The sequence below is a fragment of the Chelonia mydas genome, chromosome 26 (assembly GCF_015237465.2).
Source record: "Chelonia mydas isolate rCheMyd1 chromosome 26, rCheMyd1.pri.v2, whole genome shotgun sequence".
Classification (NCBI taxonomy): Eukaryota; Metazoa; Chordata; order Testudines; family Cheloniidae; genus Chelonia; species Chelonia mydas.
The window spans coordinates 7,290,582-7,313,467 of record NC_057859.1 but is presented as its reverse complement, the minus strand read 5'-3'; the positions used below and the strand labels follow the sequence as shown (position 1 = coordinate 7,313,467).

General features: G+C 45.1%; 1 protein-coding gene across 4 annotated transcripts in view; it reads right to left on the bottom strand.

Moving 5' to 3' along the window:
- The window catches only part of DOCK5 (dedicator of cytokinesis 5), a 132,456-nt gene that overhangs the window by 8,855 nt on the left and 100,715 nt on the right, over nucleotides 1–22,886 (bottom strand). Inside the window, exons 38-51 of one of the 4 annotated variants that reach the window (XM_037886154.2) lie at nucleotides 21,447–21,566; nucleotides 20,391–20,480; nucleotides 19,421–19,525; nucleotides 17,379–17,520; nucleotides 15,090–15,171; nucleotides 13,945–14,029; nucleotides 12,828–12,914; nucleotides 11,464–11,640; nucleotides 8,395–8,478; nucleotides 7,294–7,431; nucleotides 7,012–7,178; nucleotides 5,702–5,879; nucleotides 2,562–2,700; nucleotides 489–604 (exon numbers count right to left, since the gene is read on the bottom strand). In XM_037886154.2, the coding sequence (XP_037742082.1) occupies nucleotides 489–604; nucleotides 2,562–2,700; nucleotides 5,702–5,879; nucleotides 7,012–7,178; nucleotides 7,294–7,431; nucleotides 8,395–8,478; nucleotides 11,464–11,640; nucleotides 12,828–12,914; nucleotides 13,945–14,029; nucleotides 15,090–15,171; nucleotides 17,379–17,520; nucleotides 19,421–19,525; nucleotides 20,391–20,480; nucleotides 21,447–21,566 (1,710 nt within the window). The other 3 variants (XM_043536224.1, XR_006287520.1, XM_043536225.1) reach the window with 3 other exon arrangements.

Genomic DNA, 22,886 nt, shown 5'->3' with positions numbered 1-22,886 from the left:
ATACTATTATGATGCCACAGTGATATGATGACTTATGAAGACCAGAAAATTATCTTGGTCCATAGTTTTAATATCAGGGGCCTCGGTTTTCAGAAAGCGAAAAGCACCCACCCTGGGAAAATCAGGCTCCTTCCCAGTGTCCTAAAGTTGGGCCCCCAGAAACCATTAGTCATTTCTGAAAATCAGAGTACGGTGATATTTACACCCTGACTAATAGTTATTAAATTCCCAGGTCATCGTGTTAGTTTGTGTTTTCAGTAACAAGAAAACACAAAACATTGGATACAGCAGATTTTGCCAAGGCAAGGAAAGCACGTTCTTTTCAGCTGAAGAAAGGGACTGGCTAGATTGCCTTCCCATTAAGCGGAAAACTTCTTGCTCTCTTATGGTTTCAGGAAGCAAACCAGTAAACTGATCAGACAAGTTTCAAGTAGCACCCACCCTAAGAGCAACTGGGAAAGTTCCAGTGTCCGTTCCAATTTCCCTACCTCCGAAGAGTTCCTTGAGTTGCTATTCTCATAGGGTTTGCTCTTGGGTGGAGGCGGAGGTGGGGTGCTCTGGAAGTTAGCAGTTGCCAATCCATCTGCCTGCAATGAGGGAAAACCTAGAAGCAATAAAAAGATACTTAAGTCAAAGAAGACTGAATTGAGGGTGGGATGTGGGAGGGAAATGGCATTGACCACATGTAATTTTGAAGGGAAAATTATTCCTATGTTTTGTTTTGTTTTAATCTACTAACAGGTCCCCAACCATTTTAGCAGATGAACCTGAACAGATGGGTCAAAGAAAAATCCCAGTTGTAATTCCCCTAACTTCAAAAGATCCAGAAGACTTCTATGTTCGTAACGTGATTCTAAACCCATGTGAACAAGGCATGCCTGGGGGAACAGAAAATTGAATCCATTATCACATCTGAAATGTTCAGAGGGGTTTCCTTTCCACTCAGGCTTTAACCTCAGCATTCACTTTGAAGTTAACTCCTTCTGATGGGGTAAATAAGTATCCAAACTTCAAAAAAAAAGTCCCGAGAAATAGTCCTGCTACTAATTACAATTAAAATTATCTGGCTTCTCTACTTAAACCAAGTTTACGCCCACACACCCACACCCTAAAAGCTTACATCTGAACCAACCAAATCCCATATTTGTCTATGTAAGGGATGCACTCCATAAGGGTCTCACTTTCCTTACCTATTAAGATAAAATCCTTCTTCGACAGGTAAAACGTTTTTAATTTGCCAGCTGAGATTTCGGCAGCAATTTATGTCTCCTGATAAAATGTTTTGCCACAAGATGGAGCTGGGCAACACAGACAGCTGGAATTTGTAGTTCACTTATTTACAGCGAAAAGTGCAAGTTTTGCCCAAGACTTTAGCCAGAGACCTGTTAAAAACGTGTCCTGGATTCATTCGGCTCTCGCTAACCCCACCGACTTCACTGGGGCCACTCCTGATTTATAGTGAAAAAAGCAGCAGGCCCTATAAATTGAACATGCTCTGTCATGCTAGAGACAAAGGGCCTGATTTGCAGAGACAGTCTCTCGTTCCCCAGGTGCCCACGAATAATTGCACTGGCGTTTCACTCAGAAATTTAGCTCACAATATCCGTTCACACCATTCATTGAAAAGCCTGGATGAAAAAAAGTCTGGCCTAGTAGGTTAAAAATAACTATTCGTAGAAGAAGTTTAATTTCAATTTATTGGGCTGCACACAATTAAGAAGGGTTATTTCAGCCCCTTTGGTAACACAGAGACAAAGTCCATAAGGCGAATGGTAAAAGTCAGGGTCTCTTTCAATACACCTTTTTCCTACCAGATTTTCTCCCCTGGTCTGAAGCTGTCATTAGCTCTCGGGCTCTCTCTACTAAAACATGGTATGCAGGCAGTTCTCGACTTGATGACGTTCGACTTGATGACGTTCGACTTACGACGCTTCTGAATTGACACCCTGATTTGACTTACAAAAATTGGTTTCGACTTTTACGACGCTCGGTCCTGCAGTGGAGTGAATGTTCGAGTGCTGATGTTTCGACTCACAAGACGCAATTTTCAGGAACCAATTGTGTCGTAAGTCTGAGGACTGCCTGTATTCCAGGAGGTTCTCAAACTTCATTGCACTGTGACCGGCTTCTGACAACAAAAATTACTACATGATCCCAGAATGTGGGGGACTGAAGCCTGAGCCCACTCGAGCCCTGCTGCCCTGGGCGGGGGAGCCAATTTCAAAGCCTGGTGTGGCCAAAACCGAAGCCAAAGGCTTCTGCCCCTGGCAGGAGGCCTGTAACCTGAGCTCCGCCACCCAGGTCTGAAGCCCTTGGGCTTTGGCTTTGACTCCGGGTAGTGGGACTTGGGCTTTGCTCCAGGGCAGTGGGGCTCAGGATTTGGTTTTGGTTTTGGCCCTGGCCCTAGCAAGTCTAATGCCAGCCCTGGTGACCCCATTAAAATGGGGTCGTGACTCACTTTGGGGTCCTGACCCACAGTTTGAGAACCGCTGGTATATTCTATTACCACACACACTGCCCAGAAGGAAGTGGAAAGCAAACTACAGTGCAACAGGACTTACTGTGGGTTCTTGGGGTTTTCGGAGTGATGGGGGGCGGGCTGAGTGGCGTTGACTGCTGGAGCGAGGAAGCCTGATGCAGTGTCAGTCTGCCGTCTCCTAACTGAAGACTCTTTGGCCTCTGTGCTTTTTCTGATGTGCTCTGAGGGAAAACACAGAGTAAACAAAACCGTTTGAAGTCGGCAAGGTGGCTGCGCACGCAGGGCATAACCAGACCTGTCAGGAAGGGATCAGCATGTACCAGAAGAGCCATGTACAAGACAGAAATGTGCATTCAGGTGAAACATAAGAGTGCAAGCACAGAACTGGCAAAGCAATGTCAAAAGGCGAGTGCTGTAACTCCTATGACATATGATGCTAGCACTGCTGGTCAAATTTTCAGTGGGAACCTTATAAACTGGATAGCACTGCTCACAAAGATTTCATTGTATCAGGTAAGGAAGGAAGAGGCTTCTGATATCAGGGAAGGAATTCAGGGTGGAAAACAGTTGCATTTGGCCTAGCCATTCTATGGACACTTTTGCAAGGAGCAGCTCCTGAGAGAAGGCAAAGAAAAATGGTTCAGGTAATCAGTACCAGGACCAGAAGAGACCGTGTGGGTCATTCAGTCCAAGAGGCTGCATTTCGCAGAACCAGTCCCTCTCTTATTCCAACTAAGGAAGGACGGGTCTTGCTCATGGAGTCCTACTGGTTTGGAACTTGGGAGAACTAGATGCAATTCTTAACCATGCCACAAACTTCTGGTGCGGCCTTGGTCAAGTTGCTTGACCTCGCTGGCTGAGATTTTCAAAGGCGCCTAAGGAAGTTAGACACCCAGATTGGGAGTTGGGTGCTTAATTCCCTTAGGCTTCTTTGAAAATCTTTGCCTCAGTTGCCCAGTCTGTGAAATGGAGCTAATGATACTGGCATTACCTCACAGCGATGCCATGAGGGAATATTCAATAATGATCGTATGGCGCTCAAATACTACAGAGATGGGGGCTGCAGGAGTATCTAGATCAGAGGTGGGCAAACTACGGCCCGCGGGACTGTACTGTCCTGCCCGGCCCCTGAGCTCCCTGCCCCGCTGTTCCCCCTCCCCTGCAGCCATGCCGCTGCCGTGCCGGCAGCACTCTGGGCAGCGGGATGCACACTCCTGCAGGGCAGAGCAGCGGCATGTCTAGCTCTGGCCAGGTGGCGTGGCTGCCAGACATGCTGCTCTAAGCAGCATGGTAAGGGGGCCGGGGATTGGATAAGGGGTAGGGGGTCCCTGGGGGTAGTCAGGGGACAGGGGGCAGTTGCATGGGGCAGAGGTTTGGGGAGCGGGGGGATTTAGACAGGGGGTGGGGTGGTCAAGGGACAAGGAGCAGGGGGCGGGGGTTGGATGGGTGGGGGGTTCTGAGGGGGACAGTCAGGGGGCGGGGGTCCCAGGAGGGGACAGTCAGGGGACAAGGAGCAGGGGGCGGGGCGGGGTTGGATGGGTGGGAAGTTCTGAGGGGGGCAGTCAGGGGGGCGGGAAGTGGGAGGGGTCAGATGGGGGCAGGGGCTAGGCTGTTTGGGGACATGTGCACAGCCTTCCCTACCTGGCCCCCCATACAGTTGCGCACCCTGATGTGGCCCTCGGGCCAAAAAGTTTGCTCACCCCTGATCTAGATAGATAGACTAACATCTTATTTAACCTGCTGTTGACTTTCTGCGGGGATGGTGCCTTCAACAGCTCCATTTAGAGAGTCTGTCCCTGCCCAATTCCTCTTCTGTTAAACACTGCCCCCCTCCAATAGCTAAACATAGCTGAAATTTGACACAGATGTTGAAAATCCAGCCTATGCAATATTTTGGTCCATTTCTAGATGACACTTCATTACGGGTCAGGAGAAGTTGACAGGGTTTACAAATATTACAGAACACAACGTATTCTTTGTGGAGATCTATTGCATTAGCCACCTTTCACCGCTGAATGCTGGTGTGTTTTTCACTGTGCAGAAGAGACAGGACCTGGGCATAACGAATATAAGAGAGAACTATTGAGGCTGCTGCACACAGGCCAAGCCTGTGGGTCTCTAGCTTTCAGATTAATTTATACAGCCAGTGCTGCCCAGGGTCACACCAGAGTCTCCCTAAATCCTCAACTGGACTAGTCAGTCATGGAATAGACTCCTGACTTCCCTGCAAACACTTCTCCAAATCAACATCTGTGTATTTTGCAATGTAGTAAGAAAAATACAACCCAAAAGCCTCATGTGTTTCACTGAGCCAATCATACGGGGAATTTACCCTCAGAGGTACAGATTTTACTAAGAATTCTTCTCTGCCTTTCTTAGCTCCCTATCGTGTGGTGGGGCATTAACCAACAGCCGAGTTGTCTGCCAGACTTTTCTCCCTGATCTTCTACATGCTTAAGTGCTCCGCTGAATCGGGGTCAAAAGCAAAGAGCAGCTCACAGCTCAACCTATGGATGAAGCCCTAGATTCTACTCCCATTGAAATCAACAGTAGCACTTAAATGGCGTCGGATCAGGCCCAAATTCAACACATCTTCAATCCCAGAGCTGCACGTAGACCAGTTTTGCGGTCCCTCCCTCAGGGCGTGAGCCAGCCAGGCTTCTAATTCCCATTGAAATCAATGGGAGTGAGGCACCCAAATACCTTTTACAATGAGGCCCTAAATGACTTGTCCAAGGTCACCGATCTGTGGCAGAGCAGCCTCTCTTTCAAGTCTAGTGTCCTAACCACTGGATCGTCCCTTCTCAATTCCTAAATCGCAGGGCAAATCCTCAGCTGCTATACATTTGACTCCAATGGAGCCATGCTGATTTATACCTGCTGAGGATCTGGCCCTCCAGCTCGATTTTTTGAGTGGCTAGATAGCAGCTGCCTGTTTGAAACTGTCCCGGGCGTCTGTGAGAGACGAGGGTGATGAGCACTCCCCTAGTGGAACTTTCACCACCTGGGACTTCAAGTTTCTACTTCAAATCAAACTGCACTGTGGCTCCTGAAACAAGGTTTCCAAACAACAGGCAAGTAATTATTTAGCTGACCAGGGCTTTTGGTATTCGAACCCCTTCCAGTATTGAATGAAGATCCCAATGACAAACAAGGCTGAAGGAGAAGGAAGAACTATGAAACCCCCACTGCGGATTTTATTATTACGACTATTATTGTTACCGTTTTGGAAGTCAGTTCAGCTTCTGGCTCCTTCTCCACAATAACCTGAGACTTGCTAATACTCCGGTCCTTCCGCTTGAATTTGTTAATCCGGTTATCGGCGTCTTCCTTGACAGGCAGCTCTTCAGCCTTGGAAGCCGTCGACAGCCTTCTCTCCAAGAGAGGCTCGAGAATGGATCTGCAGCCCATACAGAAGGACAGACACAAAGCCAGAAGCATTAGCCCTCCAGTGAGAAGGCCCTCACTTTTTAGTATGCACGAAAGTAATTGTGCAGAAGTGAGTTAGGAGCACAAGACTTTCAAAGGGACTTCTTGTGGCACCTTAGAGACTAACCAATTTATTTGAGCATAAGCTTTCGTGAGCTACATGCATCCGATGAAGTGAGCTGTAGCTCACGAAAGCTTATGCTCAAATAAATTGGTTAGTCTCTAAGGTGCCACAAGTCCTCCGGTTCTTGTTGCGAACACAGACTAACACGGCTGCTGCTCTGAAACCTGTCAAAGGGGCTTGTGCGCTTAAGTTACTTGGGCACTTTTGAAATTGCATTGTGTTATGCATTGAAGGAAGTGTTGTCCAATGAACCGAGCACTGGCCTGAGAGTCAGGAAAACCTGCGGGTCTCTTCCCTGCTTTGCCACTGATCTGCTCTGTGACCGTGGGCAAGGCAGTTAGGCCCTGTGGCGTAAGAGCTGACAAATGCGTATGTGGAACAGTAACGTCAGGAAAGGATTGCAATTCCCTTCTGTACCATTTCCCAGCTGGAAACACAGCAGCTGAGGTAGCACTAACTGACCATCCAGTTCTCTGCAGGCCACAATTCGGGAACCACTGGACTACAGACCTCATAGGATGTTTTAATCTCCATCTTCCAGGGTTCAGTGATTCTCTTAGGAGAACAGAAATGCTGTGATTTCACTGTACTATAGTACCCACATCATTTGGCAGACTAGCAGATAGGGTATCAGACTGGGACTCAGGAGACGTGGGTTCAATTCCCAGCTCTGCCACTGGCCTCCTGGGTGATCTTGGATAAGTCTCCCCTGCCTCTCTGTGCCTCAGTTTCCCCATCTGTAAAGTGGGGATAATGACATTGACCCCCATTCTAAACCCCTTTGAGATCTACTGACGAAAAGTGCTCTGTAAGAACTCAGTACTATTATTTGCTGGTTAGATGAAACCCCATTTTAAAAGCAAGAGAAAGTTATAAAGCTGCATCCCTTGAGAAGGCGATATTAAAATAACCTCCACGAGCAAAAGTGATTCCCACTCCCCATAAATGTCTGACATTTTTGAAAGGGCCAGTCACTAACCCGTCAGATCCTGGCCTGGAGGAGGCGCTGTCAGATGAGGTGGAGGACGTAGATACCACAGAGGAAGTCACAGAGGTGACAGACAGCCGTCTCAGCGTGGAAGACATGATGTAGGGCAATACCACGGAGCCTGACCTGCTCTGCTTCCTCTCCGTCAGGGAGGAAGGCTGCAGACGATATTAAACAAAAGCTGTGAGGAGCTGGGAAATGCTACTCACAAGGAGAGGGTAATTCCGGGCTGTTTCTTTAAGACACTGCACTAAACAAACAAGTCATGTTTACCAGAGTTATCACACCATAGAGCTTCTCTACTTTCTTCTTCAGCTCTTTGAAGCAGGTTGTCAGTCTGTCATGCAGGGGCTTCAGCTGCTCTGTCAGTTTCTGACCATGAATCCTAATCCCTTCAGCCAGCAAAGGCATCTAAAAGAAGGCGCAAAATACTATGAGCTAATGCTATGAGCAAGCAAGCAAGCAAGAAAATCAATTCTCATGCTCCAGAGTACAAGCTGAGTGCTGCAGGGGTCGAGAAGGAGTTCTCTCTCTCTCTGTCACTTCCAAACCCCCAGCGTTCACACGATGATCCTGTATGTGTGTAGCATGGGGTATGTGAAGTGTGGGGAGAGCACTCGGTCTCCAAAGCAATATAACTGTGAAGTAGCTTTAACCTGGCTTCATTACATGGAAATATATGGGAACAAGTTGACATCCTACTGCAGTGGAATTTTCATGACAACTTCCTTATCGATTTTAATGGTTACATACAGAGCAGGTCAGGCTGTGTGACTTTTCAACCGTCAGAATTATGAAAAAAAAAAAGTGGGGTAAAGAAGAGAAATAAATAATAATAAAAAGGAAAAAGGGATGAGCAACTGTTTAGGATAATGAGAAAAATCTACCCATCATATTCCAGAATAATAGTCCAAAGCACTGCAGTACCGTTCAGAGGAAAAAGAAATTTAAGAGCATTTTCTAGGTACAATACTTGATAATTTTTCATCTAGTTTTAAAATTCAGCTCTGACCTAACTCAGTCTTTAGATTACATACGTCTATTTGTATTCTACATTCTGTTACCTGGACTGGATGCACAGGTGTTTGTAGGCCAAGCAATGTGGTTCTAATCAAAGCTCAACTTCCCCTAGGGTTAAGAGGAAGTTAGCCTGTGCCATAGTGCGACTGAAGTGTTTTGGACCACTAAGTAAGAATACCATAGAACTTTTTAAAATAAGGGACGATTGTACAGACATTGCAACTGCGTTCTTTTAACACCTCTCTTCTTTGTGTTGTTTCAAAATTTTGTACAAACGTCTCACACACACACACACACACACAATGTGACAATTCTCCCTCTCTCTTTCTCTCTCCCCCCGTCCCAATATGGTACCTGTAAGGCAATTAATTGCTTAAGTAGTTCAATTTTATCTTGGTCTTCAGGATGTTCTTGGAGATACTTCTCCGTGAAAAAGGCCTGAAAGCAAAGAGGAAAGCAGAAGGCATAAAAACATTATGTTTTCTTTATAGTTGGCTTTTGACCTGAAGAATACCAATAGCAAGCGACAAAGATCTGTTTCAGACCAACGAGTTTCAGACAGGGTCCTTACCCTTAGTGAAATACTTTCTTTCAATAAGATTCCCAGGTCTCTTAACGAGTGTGGTCTGATGTTACAGCTGCTAGAACTTTCTTCTTCTTCTTCTTTAATAAATTAAGAGCTAACATTGTTTCTCTCAAAAACCGTAAGAAAAATGCTTTTTTCCCCCTCAAGCGTTTTTGACATTTTTTCTCCATTGAAATTTGCTAAAGTACAACCACTTGGCTGAATATTTTTGATTTTCAAAATTTCAGTGGGAAAAATAAAAAAGGTAAAGCGTTTCCTCAGCATTTGACCTGCGCTATGTATTAATATCCAGAGTAACCTCACTTCACCCGACCTACCACCCAAAAGCCAGAAGACTCCAAAACAATCCACATCTCAGTAACAAAGTTTCTTTAAACTCCAGCATACAAGCAACAGAGTACTCATGCAGTCCTTCAAAACTGTACCCAAAACACACAATTTTTAACTCCAACCTCAAAAAGGTTAATAAGCCACCCTTGTGCCTGTGGTACCCCTGTGCTGAGGAATCCAAGCCCACAAGTGGAACTGATTCCCCAGCAGAGCAATTATATGGGGTTTTGTGACGGAAGCAACAGTAGCGATTCCACAGTTAAGCTTTCACTAAGGTCCCTGGTTCAGTAAAACACCTGTAACTCAAGAGAGCACTTAAGTATGTGCTTAGCTTTAACCACACGTTGAAGCCAAAGGAATTTAAACTCATGCCTAAAGTTAAGCATGTTCTTAAATCATTTCCTGATTTGGATCCTTAAAACAGGACTCAATTCCCACCAATTCACATGGTTTGTGACCGAACGTAGTCTCAAAGTTTCCCACAATCACAGTTCACAGGATAAGTAATTTTAAAGAACATTTTCTAGGTAAAATACTTGTTAGCTTTCCATCCACTTTTAAAACGGCACTCTGTTAACTGGATTTTATGTACAGGTGTTTGCAGGCCAATGGAGTATGGTTCTGCAAAGCCTAAACTCCCACTGAGGTCAACAGCTGGGTAGCCTGAGAGAGAACTGCAGGGCTGGACCCAAAGTACTTTTCTTGGAAGAGTTTAATTATTCGAGGAAGAAAGCACGCCCATGGTACAATGGAGACTTTTGGCTTCCAGCTACAATGACACAATTAAAGCTCAGGATTCAGGCCGCCCACAAATGCCAAACTCTCTCTCTGCTGATCCTTAGTCGAGGTAGGAAAATATGAACCGGTTGTGAGTATTTCCAGATGTGGTTACAAATACCTGGAGTTTCCTTGTTTTAAATGCTTTCCCATTTTCATAAATCTTAACTTTACGTTAACTTTAATTCATAAAATGGGAAAATACTTCGTCACATTCATCCCTGCTGGAGTGTGCAATCCCTCTGGAATCGGGGGATTGACACCAGGGTTAAATCTGACACAAGTCCCTTCAATGTTTGTGCTTCATTTTGTTTGATCACGACACTTTTTAAAAATCAAACACGTTTCCAGCGCCACACACTGAAGCTATGAAAACCACCACGACATTTCATGCCAGAGATGGCATTATTCAGGACTCTGCGATGTGATTAGAGGCTGGGGTAATAACTGTCTTCAGCTCAGCATAATTAACAAGGGAGATACATGCCATGCCAAAAAAAGGCACAAACTGCGAAGGGACAGATTGTGTTGTCATTCTGATTCGACTGCTCTTTGCTGTCACGCTATCAAGACAAAATATATATTGACAGCTAGACAGTGATTATAAAAAAAAAACCCTGTCTTCCTGTCGTCACTTTACATTATTAAAACTGAGACACAAGTCAATTTACTTTGATCTCTGTCTACTCTGTTTACCGGGGGGGGAGGGATAGCTCAGTGGGTTGAGCATTGAGTTGAGCATTGGCCTGCTAAACCCAGGGTTGTAAGTTCAATCCTTGAGGGGGCCATTTGGGATCTGGGGCAAAAATGGGGGACTGGTCCTGCTTTGAGCAGGGGGTTGGACTAGATGGCCTCCTGACGTCCCTTCCAACCCTGATATTCTATGATTCTAGGACACTCTACTCTATACTGCTGTAGCGTGGGTGCTTTCTGTATCGACAGAAGGGGTTTTTCCACTGATGTAGCTGATCCTCCACCTCTCAAAAAGGTGGTAGCTAAGTTGATGGAAGAATTCTTCTGTCAACCTAGGTGTGTCTATACCAGGGATTAAATAGACCTAATTACGGCATGAAGATTTCCACAGCCCTGAGCACCATAGCTAAGTCAATATAATTTTAAGGGCAGACCTACCCCCCCACGCACTTATCTGGCTTCCATCACCACAGCACCTCACTATCTTTTATGTATTTATCCTCACAACATCCTTGTGATGTAGGGAAGTATTGTTGTTCCCATTATACAGATGGAGAACTGAGGCACAGAGCAACTACGTGATTTGCCCAAGTTTGTGGCACAGCAAGGAACAGAACCCATTTCTCTCCATTCCTAGACTAGCACCCTAACCACTAGACCATCCTTCCTCTGCTTACCTTTGTTCTTTCTATTGTTCTTTGAATCTATACAGATTAGAACAGTGGTGAGCGAAAGAAGGGAAGCAGTATTATCCTCATTTTACAGATGGGCAATTTCGGCATTGAGAGATTAAGGGACAGATTTTTAAAAGCTACTTAGGCGCCCACTGATGGGTGCTAAGATCATAGGTGCTTTTGAAAATCCTGTTAAGCACCTAAATACCTTTAAAAATCTGGCCTTTAGCGACTTGCCCAAAGTCCGTGTAGTAGCTAGGAATTGAACCAAGAGCCAGGTCAGTGCTTCAGCCACAAGACCATCCTTCCACTTGGAAGTCAACACCTTGGTCGAGAGATAAGCGCTACACAGAGCCAGCTGACCTTTTCATAGTTGGTGTATCCCCCCATGACTGCAGGGTCCACAATGCCATTCAGCAGCATGGAGAGCGGGTGCAGAGGCAGGGCACGATCCCAGGCATGCTGTTGGACGCTGTTGCTGATTTTCTCATTGGTTAGCTCCATGGTTTCGATGGCATTCTTCAAAGGGCTGATCTCCTCCTGAACGGTAATGAAGAGAAGACTGAGAAATCCCTCGTTGACCCTCTCTGGAAACTCCCGCCATCCTGCCCGTGAATTTTCGCACACCGTAGCACAGGGCTGGGCCTCAAACCAAGAGCAGGGGAAAAGCAGGGCAGACAAGAGGATTCCGAGCGGCTTCCTGATCCCATTCTGCTGCTAGAATGGTAGATTGGTACAAGTACCACCTCCCTTCCAGTCCTGCAGGAGTGGGAGATTGGACAGTGGCTTTCCCCCCTTCCTCTCTATGTGCATCCTGCTGCCAGTGGGAAAACAGAGATCAGTCATTCAGCGGGTCATCTCCTTCTGATCTGATGCTCCTGCCAGTTGGGGTGACGAGGATCAAGCTGCATGTGTCTCCCACTCAGGCCCTGCATGACCATTGCTGGAGTGGGAGATTAGGTAGCAGCTCTCCCCACCCTGTGGGATCTGCTGCCAGGGTATGTTGGGGAGAGGGGAAGATCAGGATAACCTGTGTGTTCTCAAGTCAGCCCAGAACCACAGGGCCCCCAAAAGAGAAAGAGCCCCAACAACTGCTTCTGTCTAATACTGTCCCCTGCCCTATGTAGCTTTCAACCTGCCAGAGGGGGGATAATGTACAATAAAGACACAAAGTGATGGACACATTAAAAAACAGCCCAGAACTTGACACACAGAGGATTCATTCTTTCTACTTGTACAGGGGCCCCATTCACCATATCTTTAAGAAAGACCGTTTCTCATGCCAATAACCTGCAGAAATCTGGGACTGGACCTAAATTCAGCAAAGCACTTAAGTGTGTGGTTAACTTAAAGCACTTATTTAAATCCCCATGATTTCAATGGGACTAAAGCACACAAAACATGTTTTTGGTGAACTGGGCCTTTCCCTACCACCACGCGCGGTGGGTTTGAAATAGAGGTGCATTTGGCAATAGCACCGTACAATTATCCTGGGACTTTTTTTGTGTGCGGTTGGGTTCCCTGCTGCACTGGTCAAATAGCCAGGTGCATTATAGAAGATACAGGGGGTTGCCTTCCTCTGAAATATGAGGTATTGGCCATTGCTGGAGTCAGCACATCAGACACGATGGGCCAAAGGTCTGATCCAGCCTGGCAAAAGCCCAGCGTTGACCAGATATTGACATGTAAAGTCCCTGTACCGGAATGCACCTCTTCCAAGGACTCACCGTCGTAATCTGTTTGGCTTCAAACCACTTGAGGATGCCTGGGAACGTGTAGGCGGTTGTGTAGGTTGTTCTTTCAATCCACATGGTCTGGTCAGGGAATTCAAGAGACAAAGTCATAAGGAAATCATTGCAATTCAACTCCCACATGTTTTAGGGCTCAAGGCCAGGCTTCCAGCACCTCTAGACCAGACTGCTGCAACTCACTGAGCTGATTTAATGACTTCCGTGTGATCGTGACAGGTCAACAACAGGGGTAGAACCCAGGCCTTTCAGCAGCAAAGCACAGCTTCCTACCATTAAAGCTAACGGAGTAAGTCCATTAGCTAGTAGCAATAATAGGTTGTTACCCTCTACGTGGACCAGCCCCTAGAGCGGGATACAACACATTGAGACAGTGCGTTACATCGCGCATCACCACTCCATAGCAGCAATGGCTCTTCTGGGAAGCAACAAAAACAGATGCTAACATGCTACACTCAGGCTCCATAAACTCTACATCTGCATCCGATGAAGTGAGCTGTAGCTTACAAAAGCTTATGCTCAAATAAATTTGTTAGTCTCTAAGGTGCCACAAGTACTCCTTTTCTTTTTGCAGATACAAACTAACATGGCTGCTACTCTGAAATAAACTCTACTGAAATTCTCACCTCCATTGCTGGATTAAATTCAAAGTGCTGTGGTCTTTACTGAGGCTTTATTATGGGTTTGGGCTTGATTCCCTCACACATCATCACACCCACCACAAACCCCAGTCACACATTTGCACTCCATAGGGATGCTGCTTAAGAGACCCATCTTGGACTACTGGGTAAGAATTCCAAGTGACAGGACCCCAGCTCCAGACCTCCATTCCAGAGCAGATCAGCTCTGTGTTCAGATCATGGTATCAGGCCCAGCTCTTGATTTTCCCCACATTTAAAAAATCAAATCCCGTTGCTACAGCTGGGGAGATGAGGAACACGTTCTAGATCTGTTGATTTTCATATCACTGTTTGGTGCTTCGGTAGGTACCAAGGTGTCAGGGCCCTCTGAAAGGAAGAGAAAGGCAATGCACAAAGAGCAGTTCCCCCATTGCTTAGAGAATCGAGGCGTTTTGAACAGAAAGTGAAGGACTCACCGCAAATTCATTCTCCGGATCTTTTTCTCCTTTCCTAAACGGCCGGGAATATGTGAACTGCTGCACCTCATTGGCTCTGTAGTAGCTAAGGAAGGACACAATAAGTAGGGGGGTTTTCTCCTCCTCCTTTTGTTCTTTTCCCAAAATAGCTAGGCTTAAACATGGTTGTGGCCCAGCCATGGTCTACAATTTATTCTCCCCTGTGCACTTTGCAAAAAGCCATGTTCTACCTATACTTTAGCCCTGGGGAAGATGAGGACCAAGTTGTGAGTACCCTCTACTCTGCCCTGCAACACCATTACTGGTCTGGGAAATCAGGTAGCAGATCTCTCCACCAGGTGGGTCCTGCTGCCAAGGTGCGGGTGGAAGATCAGGATGTCCTGTGCCTACCAGATTTAAAAACACAGCTCTTACATGTTTGTGAACACAATCTTCTGGCCTGTGTGGGCAGCACAACTCCACGTCCCCCCTCCCCCCCCACGTTATATCACAACTATATAATAATCAAGGAGCTTTGGAATTCCCACTCAGCCTGCAGGATGAATGCCACGAACTACTACTGGATTCCTGTAGGAGACCAAGTCCCTCCCTTGCTACAATTCTGCCAATAACCAGCCGTGTAACCTTGGGCAAGTCACTTGACCTCCCTGCCTCAGTTTCCCCTTCCATCCTCTCTCTTCATCTTGTTTATTTAGCATACAAACTTTTTAGGACAGGGACCGTCTCTCACTGTACAGCATGAGGCACCCAATTTCAACAGAAACCGCTAGAGGCTATGGAAATACAACAAACAAAATAATAGGGCAGCTAAGCCTTGAAGGCTCCGGAGCTGTACACAACTGTGTTTAAACGTGGTTAGTTTAGAACCAGCGGCGAGTGAATTCAAACAGGGGGATCGCGCTGGCTGAGCTCGGGGAAACGCAATGAACTCCATTAAAAACCTCAACATTCATCTCCTCCCCAGACACCTGTGCTTTGAAATGGAAATATTCTGGCATCATAATCACTGGCCAGTGGCAAATGTGGAGTTTTTAAGTTTCCCAGGTTTAGGAAAGCCACAGCTCGGGCGGGCTAAATTGGGCTTGGTGCCCTTGATAGCCCCCTCGGCGTTCCTAAGAGAGAACAAGGAAAGGAAAGGAAGTTACTTTAAGATCTGCTCCGGAACAGGCTTGTCTTTATAGTTGGGTGGCAGGTTCATCACAGGCTTCACTATAAAGCACTGCACATCTGCGGGGTTCCCGTTAAGGATGGAAAACGCCAGGATCTCGGATGGGAGAATAAAAGGAAGGAAGGGAACATCCTTCTCATTTTCTTTAGCGTCGGATTTCTGAACAATCCCCGTGTCCCCTGCACTGTTGTCATGACATTTAAAGTATGCACGTTATTCATTCACAAGACCTAGTGTAATAGTGCGTGCGTGCGTGCCACCCTCTAAGAACTGGCTCATAAAGAGCCGAAGGAATCTGCTGCTACTAATGCCAGCTAATGCAGTTTCCCTTGAGCGTTACAGACACGTGCTTTGCAGACGCAGAGCATGTCTGCATTTCGGAGCCCACTTCAAAGCTCTCAGCCAGAAAACAGACTTTGATAAAGCTACCTAACAAACGTAGGCTGTCTGTTTGTTTGTAAAATCAGCCAAGAGGTGTTCCTAACCCCAGCTCTTGCACTGGTGAGCCATGATGGAGATTAAATAAATAATAATACCGTGGTCTACAATAGTGGCCTAAAACACAACACTTTTTATTAGTGTTACTGCAATCTCTGGGGCCATTGTTCTACTGAAGACGCCCCAAAAGTAAAACCCCGAACGAAAAGGAGGGCCACACAACCTGGCCCAGTCATCTAATATTGCTGTTGATCACCTGCTTCGCTGCTCCTGAGAATTGGCTGCATTTCAATGGTGGTTGATGTAATTCCCTATATATTCCTTATGTCACTGAGGTGTTGCAAGGTTTAAGGAACGTCTGCAACATACGTTCAGTTCCTTTCATGAAACAACCGTAAAAGGACAAGATGTTATTTTATTACACAGAGAGCGCGAGTGAGGATACAGCTTCTGTTAAAAATTTCAAAGGGCCTGAAAGAAACAGGATTCCAAACATAATAAAAAAAGGCTTGACATTGAACGACTCACAGAATCATCAACCCGTCTGTGGTAACAGTGTACTTGGAGCAACAGTACTGCCTGTCCTTTCAAATGGATTCAATAAGCAGCAGAAATGGACCTGTACCAGATCCCAACAATGCAGCTGCTACTTCTTATAATGGACCAAGCCAAAGCCCTGCATCCAAACATCCCCCAACTTTGGGAAGAGTTCACACCTGCATCCACGTTGTTTAGCTCAGGCTTACCCCTGGCCAAAATGTTAGCGCAAACACGAACAGATACAAAGGAAGCAGCTGAAACAGCAGAAATGAAGGAGGCAATTTTGATACCAAGTCTAGTCTTGAATGACTTTTTCTAAGCGGATAGCTCGCCGGGTTGATGTGTGCAGGGGAAGCTGCCTGAGCTGTGTCTTTGCTGTTGAGAACTTCACAGATTTTTAAGGACAGAAGGAAGTATCAGTCTGACTTCCTGTCTGACAAAGGCCAGAATATTTCACTAAGCTATCTCTGCACTGAGCCCAATAATTTGTGTTTGACTGAAACACAGCTTCCAGAAAGGCATCTGAGTCTTGAAGACACCAAGAGAATCCTCCACTTCTTTGGGCATTTGTTAATCACCCTTACTGTTAGTAAAGAGAAAAAAGCCTGATTCTCCACTCTGTAGCACCAGTTTCATGCCGCTGCTGTTGACTGAGTTACTCCAGTATATAGGTGGAGAACCAGAAATCAATCTCCAGGGCTATGAACCTGGCACCTTTCATCAGCACTTATTACAAAAATTAAAAGTAAATTTTAAAAAGTATCAATTTCTGGTTGGAAATAATCAGATTCCTCACGACTGACAATAAACTGCACTGTCCAGAAGAGATGAGACATGGCACCTCTTTGTACCCCACTTTCACCCCTTCTACACCAGAATGGATCAGACCCATTGTCCATCTAGCCCAGTGTCTTGTCTCCAACAGTGGCCGGCGCCACTTGCTAGGAAGGTGCAAGAAACCCCACAGTGGGTAGCTGGGGGATAATCTGACCCCCATAAAAATGTCATCCTAACTTCTAACAAACCGGTTTAAACTCTGAAGCATGAGGTTTTATATCCCTATTCATTTTTTAGCACTGTAATTATTGTATTTCCATGTCATCCATATAGAAGTCGGATCCCTCTTTGAATTTTCTTAAGTCTTTGACCTCAAAGACATAATGTGGCAATGAGTTCCGCAGTCTAATCACATGTTGTGCAGAAAAAGTACCAGCATGGCAGATTCTGCCACCTCAAGCAGAGGAAGTAGGGCTTGAATATGACAAACCAAACAACAACTAAAAGATACACTGTTTAGGGGAAGACTTGATCTCCTCTCCTGGAGGTGTAGTGCTGGTCATCTTCTCGGCGTTTGGAAACTGGGTCAGCAATTTCAGGTTGAAGTCTTCCCTCCGTTCATACTCCTTGCCACGGTAGATAAAGATTTTATTCTGCGGGCAGCGGGAGGAAATGAGAATTAGACGCGACTCAGACATCACACACACTTGGGGCGCGATCTGGGTGGTTAAAATTTTGTGCCAAGCAGTGTTTTAGTTATGAATTCATTGATTAATAGATTAGATGATTACAGTAGTCATCAAATCTGACCATCCAGTTTGAATATAGGCCAGAGAACCCTATCCACTAATCCCTCCATCACACATGGTCTAGTGAATAAAGTACTCCCCAAAAGCTCAGGTGACCATGGTTCAATTCCTAGCTCAGCCACAGTCTTCCTGCGTAACCTCAGCCAAGTCACTTAATTTTACTCTGTGCCCCAGTTTTCCATTAGCAAAATGAGGATAATACTTCATAAGCGAGCTGACAGGATAAAATCCATTAATGCTTCTGAGGCATTCGTACTACAGTCAGGAGTGCCATATAGGTACCCAGACATATACACTGTGGGAACAAACAATAAGCAGAGATGAAGGCTGCAGTGGAATTGGGCTGAGCCTTGAAGTCCACAATGAATTCATAAGTGTAAACCTTTCATAGCAGTGACATTTTGCAACCATGTATGTTGCTGGTATCTCCACAAAAGGGTCACTGAGTTTGTTCGAATGATTTCACACATAAAATATTAGCACGTGTTGTTAACCATCATGTACATGTCCTAGTGGTGGGGGGGAACCAAAAAGCAAGTGTAAAAAATTGGGACAGGGGCTTGGGGGTAATAGGTGCCTATATAAGACAAAGCCCCGAATATTGGGACTGTCCCTATAAAATCGGGACATCTGTTCACCCTACCTCGTGGGTAACAGACCAGAGAGGGAAAAGAGAAAACCAGCCTTGTGTTGCTAAGCCAGCACAAACTATTTGTTAAACATCCAGGCAGGTCAACAGTTTGTGCTGGGAAGATGGATGGTATTGGGACTGTTTTGTGGTCAGTTTTGGTGTTTGTCAAATGTGTTGGATTCATAGATATTTAAAGGCCAGAAGGAACCACTAGGATTCTAGTCTGACTTGCGGCACAGCATAGGCGTGTGTGCGTGCGTGTGAGAACTAGTAGACCACAACCCCCAGAGAGGAAGTCATGAGGAATTGACAATTTTATTACAATCGAAAGCAAAGAAAATCTCAGTCCCCTGCTCTCCGCACATCCTTCCCCTTCGAGGTCAGGTATGGTCCGTCGACCTCTCAAAAACAAACACACACACACACACGCGCGTGCACAAACACACACCTCTGAATGATACAGGTGTATCACTGTTAGCATGAATACAACTGTTACCCTTACTTTTATAATAAATGTAAAGGGGCTGTGAATGTGTTTGACTTCAAATACGGGTCACCAAACTGAGCAGGCTGAGGAACATTGGTACAGTGTGGATCCAGCACTAACGCAACCCTAAACAGGAAGCGTCTTTGCATTCCAGTGCATCCGGGATTGACAGATCTCATTAACTTTCTAGAGCAAAGTGACCCGTATCCTTGAATTAGACCGATTCAGTCTGGAGGCACCGGGGGGTCAATTATTTACAAGAAAAAAACCCCACTCTTACAATGAAGATCACTAGGATAAGCAGTTAAGAGACTGTGGAGAGCACATAAACATATGAAAGATTCCCTCGAAGTCCATATAAGATCACTTGGATCACCCAGCAGGCTACGGGCAACAAACTGTCCTGAATTCTCATTTATACTAAAGTAAAAGGGCCCGAGTGTAACTGAGAATTCAGGCCATTTCCAGTGAGATTTTCATACCACTTAAGTGATTTAGACGGTCAATTGCCATTCAGATTCATAGGCATTTGGCATCAAAATCCTCTAGAAACCTCTGAAATCTCACCTCTAGAGTTTTCTGTAGAACCTATCACTGTAATGTCTGAGCACTCGCAGGATTCTTACCCGGAGGAATGAGGGGAAACCCATCCCATAATACCCAACAGCAAAATATTCCGGCTGAGGTCTCATTGCCTTCATAATATTCTCATAAAACGTGGCTCGTTTTTTCTGGGAAAAAAGGAAAAGAAAACCCTTGATGTGTTCATTTCTGAGCTCACAGAGACGTTGTCAGGCATATTTACAAGGCTGTTTTCTCACCCTGTGCCGTTAGCAACACATCTATGAAATATGACTTTTATTATTAAATCCAAAAGAATTGTAAAAAAACCATCCACTTAATGTTTGCTTATCCTGTGTTAGCACTCTTTTGTACTTCGCTGACATAGGGGCTGGTTTTGGTCATACTCAATGTCGCTTCCTGGTTCTCATGCACTAGATCCATGTCACTTCCTGGTTCTCATGCACTAGATTTCTTGACTGCACTGTCTTCAGAGATATCACAAAATAAACATGGCATGAGGCTGCCCAAACGAAATGGTGTCAAACATCCAGGCGTAGGCAGAAGGGGAGCAGGGACACAAAACAGCAAGCAGCTGGTTATATCTTTGCAGGTTAAATAAGACAGTCAGCTTTTTGGGACAGGGACCCACCCATCTTTTTGTTCTATGTTGGCACAATGGGGTCCTGTCCATGAGTGCGGCTTGCCAGGTGCTACAGCAATAATAAGTTGGTGAGACATATAGAAATAGTTTTAAAGGTAGAAGCAAAATGTATTATACTTGTATGGAAACGTTAATTTATTAGTGTAAAGGAGGGTAAAACACCTGTATAATTTAAACTATGATATATTCTGTTCATGTATGTTAATGGCAAAAGAAAGTTTAAAAAAACAGAAATGAAAATATTCCTCTTTAATATTAAGCTTTGCAAAAAACCTTTAAACAAATAATAACCTATATTTTGGGCCAGAACTACCCAGCAACGTCCATTTAAAGAGGCAGCAGCCAACCCAAGCCAGAAAAAGGGACCTTACCAAAAGATTACTAAGCCCCTCGTAATCAAAGACTTTGTTCTCGTACATGTCAGCCAACTCTTTGCTTAGCTGGATTGCTTTCTCCCACATCTCCAGGAAAGAAACAAAAACAACAACAGTAAAAAAGAACATTTATTATAAAAGCATTTATTACCTCCCATAGGTAAATAAGAAATTTAGCTCACTTCAGGTAGTTCTTTGTTAAAATATCAGACATTCCAGAGCTTCACACTATACAGACTGTATTTCTTACTATGTTCATGATAATTATATAGCACTTTTCATCTGTAGATCTCGAAGTGATTTACGAAGAAGTGTCAGTATCACTAGCCCTGATGGGGAAACTGAGATACGGAGAGGGGAAGTGACATGCCCAAGGTCAGATAGTGAGACAAAGGAGCCCAGGTCTTCTGACTCATGTCTAGTGGCCCACTGGCCCCCATGCTGCCTCAGGTCTGAGTGTTTTAGCTTCTTACCAATGAGGCATTTTTTGGTAAAGATTGCTGGTAGAACATATGGTGGTGGTTTTTTTTTAAAAAAAGCTTTGCTTCTCATAACCACCTTTCAGGCTCAAATCCTTTTCTCAGCACACACCCTGAAGAGCAGCCACCCCCACTGAAACCACTCTTCCAAGGCAGTTACACTCACCATGGGGTAGGAACGGGGGAGCCATCTGTTAAGAATTCAGCTAATGGGAGCTCAGTACAATCAACCAATTTCTTTTCACCATTAAAAATTTTGATACAAATGTTTGTCAAGGGAAAAAGAAAGACAGGAAAAACACTTGTAATTACCCCCCACCCCGATATTCTGCCAGCTCTAGAGTTGAGGGTGCTCAGCATCATGCAGGATGAGACCTTTGACTCACAGAGGGCACTGGATTTTCAAAGGAATCTAAGGGAGTTAAGTGCCCAATTCCCACTGAAATTCAATTGAATCCTTTGAAAAAATCCCAGCTTTTTGATTTATACACAGGCCTGTTAGATTATCATCTTTCCCTTTCTTTCCGGATCAATTTGTTTGTAAGAGCCACTCAAGATCTGCAGAGAGACTCACTTTGCCCTTGTCGAAGAAAGAGATGATTTCTTGGTAGAGTTTCTCCTTGAGTTCTTGTTGTGAATAAACATAGTAGCTGTCCCTCTGCAGCAGATGGGGAGCACACGGCTTATCGGACCACTGGGAAAAGGGAAAAAACCAGTTGAAAAGATCCGGGACGTGTTGAGCCAAATGTGAGCGGGTTCAACTCCTGTGGATGTGTCTGAACCAAATTCAACAGCAATGCAAGGGGAGGTATAAGTTACACTGCAGGAGTAAATGGTCAGAACCCAGGAGTAAGACCTCGTCTACACACAAAAGTTGCACTGGTTTAACTTAAATCAGTTTATAAACCAATTTAATTAAACTCGTGCAAACTCCTTTGTGGACGCTCTTCTATCAGTTTGAAACTGGTTATACAGGTTAAGCACCTATACATTTACTGATGCAAACTAAACGGACATAAGCCAGGTTTAAATAGATGTAAGAGTGTCTGCACACAAAAGTTGCATCGGTTTAACTAAACTGGTATAGAAATCACACCTTTAGTTAAACCAGTGCAAGTGTGTGTGTGCGCGTGCACACAGATCAGGCCTAAGTGACAAAGTTGTGTAACTGACAAACAATTGACATTCAGATGGGTGTGTGAAATGGACATAATTTCTTACCTACACGCAGCGCCGCACCTTGAATTGTAATTTAAGGTATCATTTTAAACGAATCAAAATCCGAATGGCTCTGTGGAAGCTCTTATTTCAGTTCAAGACAGGATTTTTTGGCACAAGTTCAAGCTAAAAGGCAAAAAGCCACTCTGAAGCCAAAATAAGAGTATCCACACTGAATTTTGCATCAGTGTAATTAAGTCAGGGCACGTCGGTGTGTAGACTAGGCCTCTCTGATACACAAGTGGGAGGAAGGGGACGTGGCAGCAAGAGAAATTAACAGGTAGGTTTATGAGCAAGCGGTACCCTGGATGCCCAATACACTTCATTTTACCCCTGGACCATCTCCAACAGTCCTGGAAAGAAAATCAGCACTGCTGTAGATAGGTGCAACCTGGCACTTGTCTACGCCAGGGATGAATTCCATACCCACAGAATGCCCAATTAATGGTAAGTCACACTCATTTTTCACACCAGTGTTCTGATCCTCAACCCCTTAGTCACATGAGCAGTCATACTGAAGCCAATGGGACTACTAAAATAAAAAATACACTACCCATCAGTGGATCTCAGAGCACTTTGGAAAGGAAGGTGTCTATCATGACAGTGATCAATTGTTCTCCATGTCCTCCAACCATCAGGCAAGAAGTAACTGGCTCAGTTTGCAGCAAGGGAGATTCACGTCAGATATTAGGGGTGGTCTAGACAATAGTTAGTCCTACCTTGAGTGCAGAGGACTGGACTAGATGACCTCTCGAGGTCCCTTCCAGTCCCACAGTTCTATGAAAACGTTCTAACT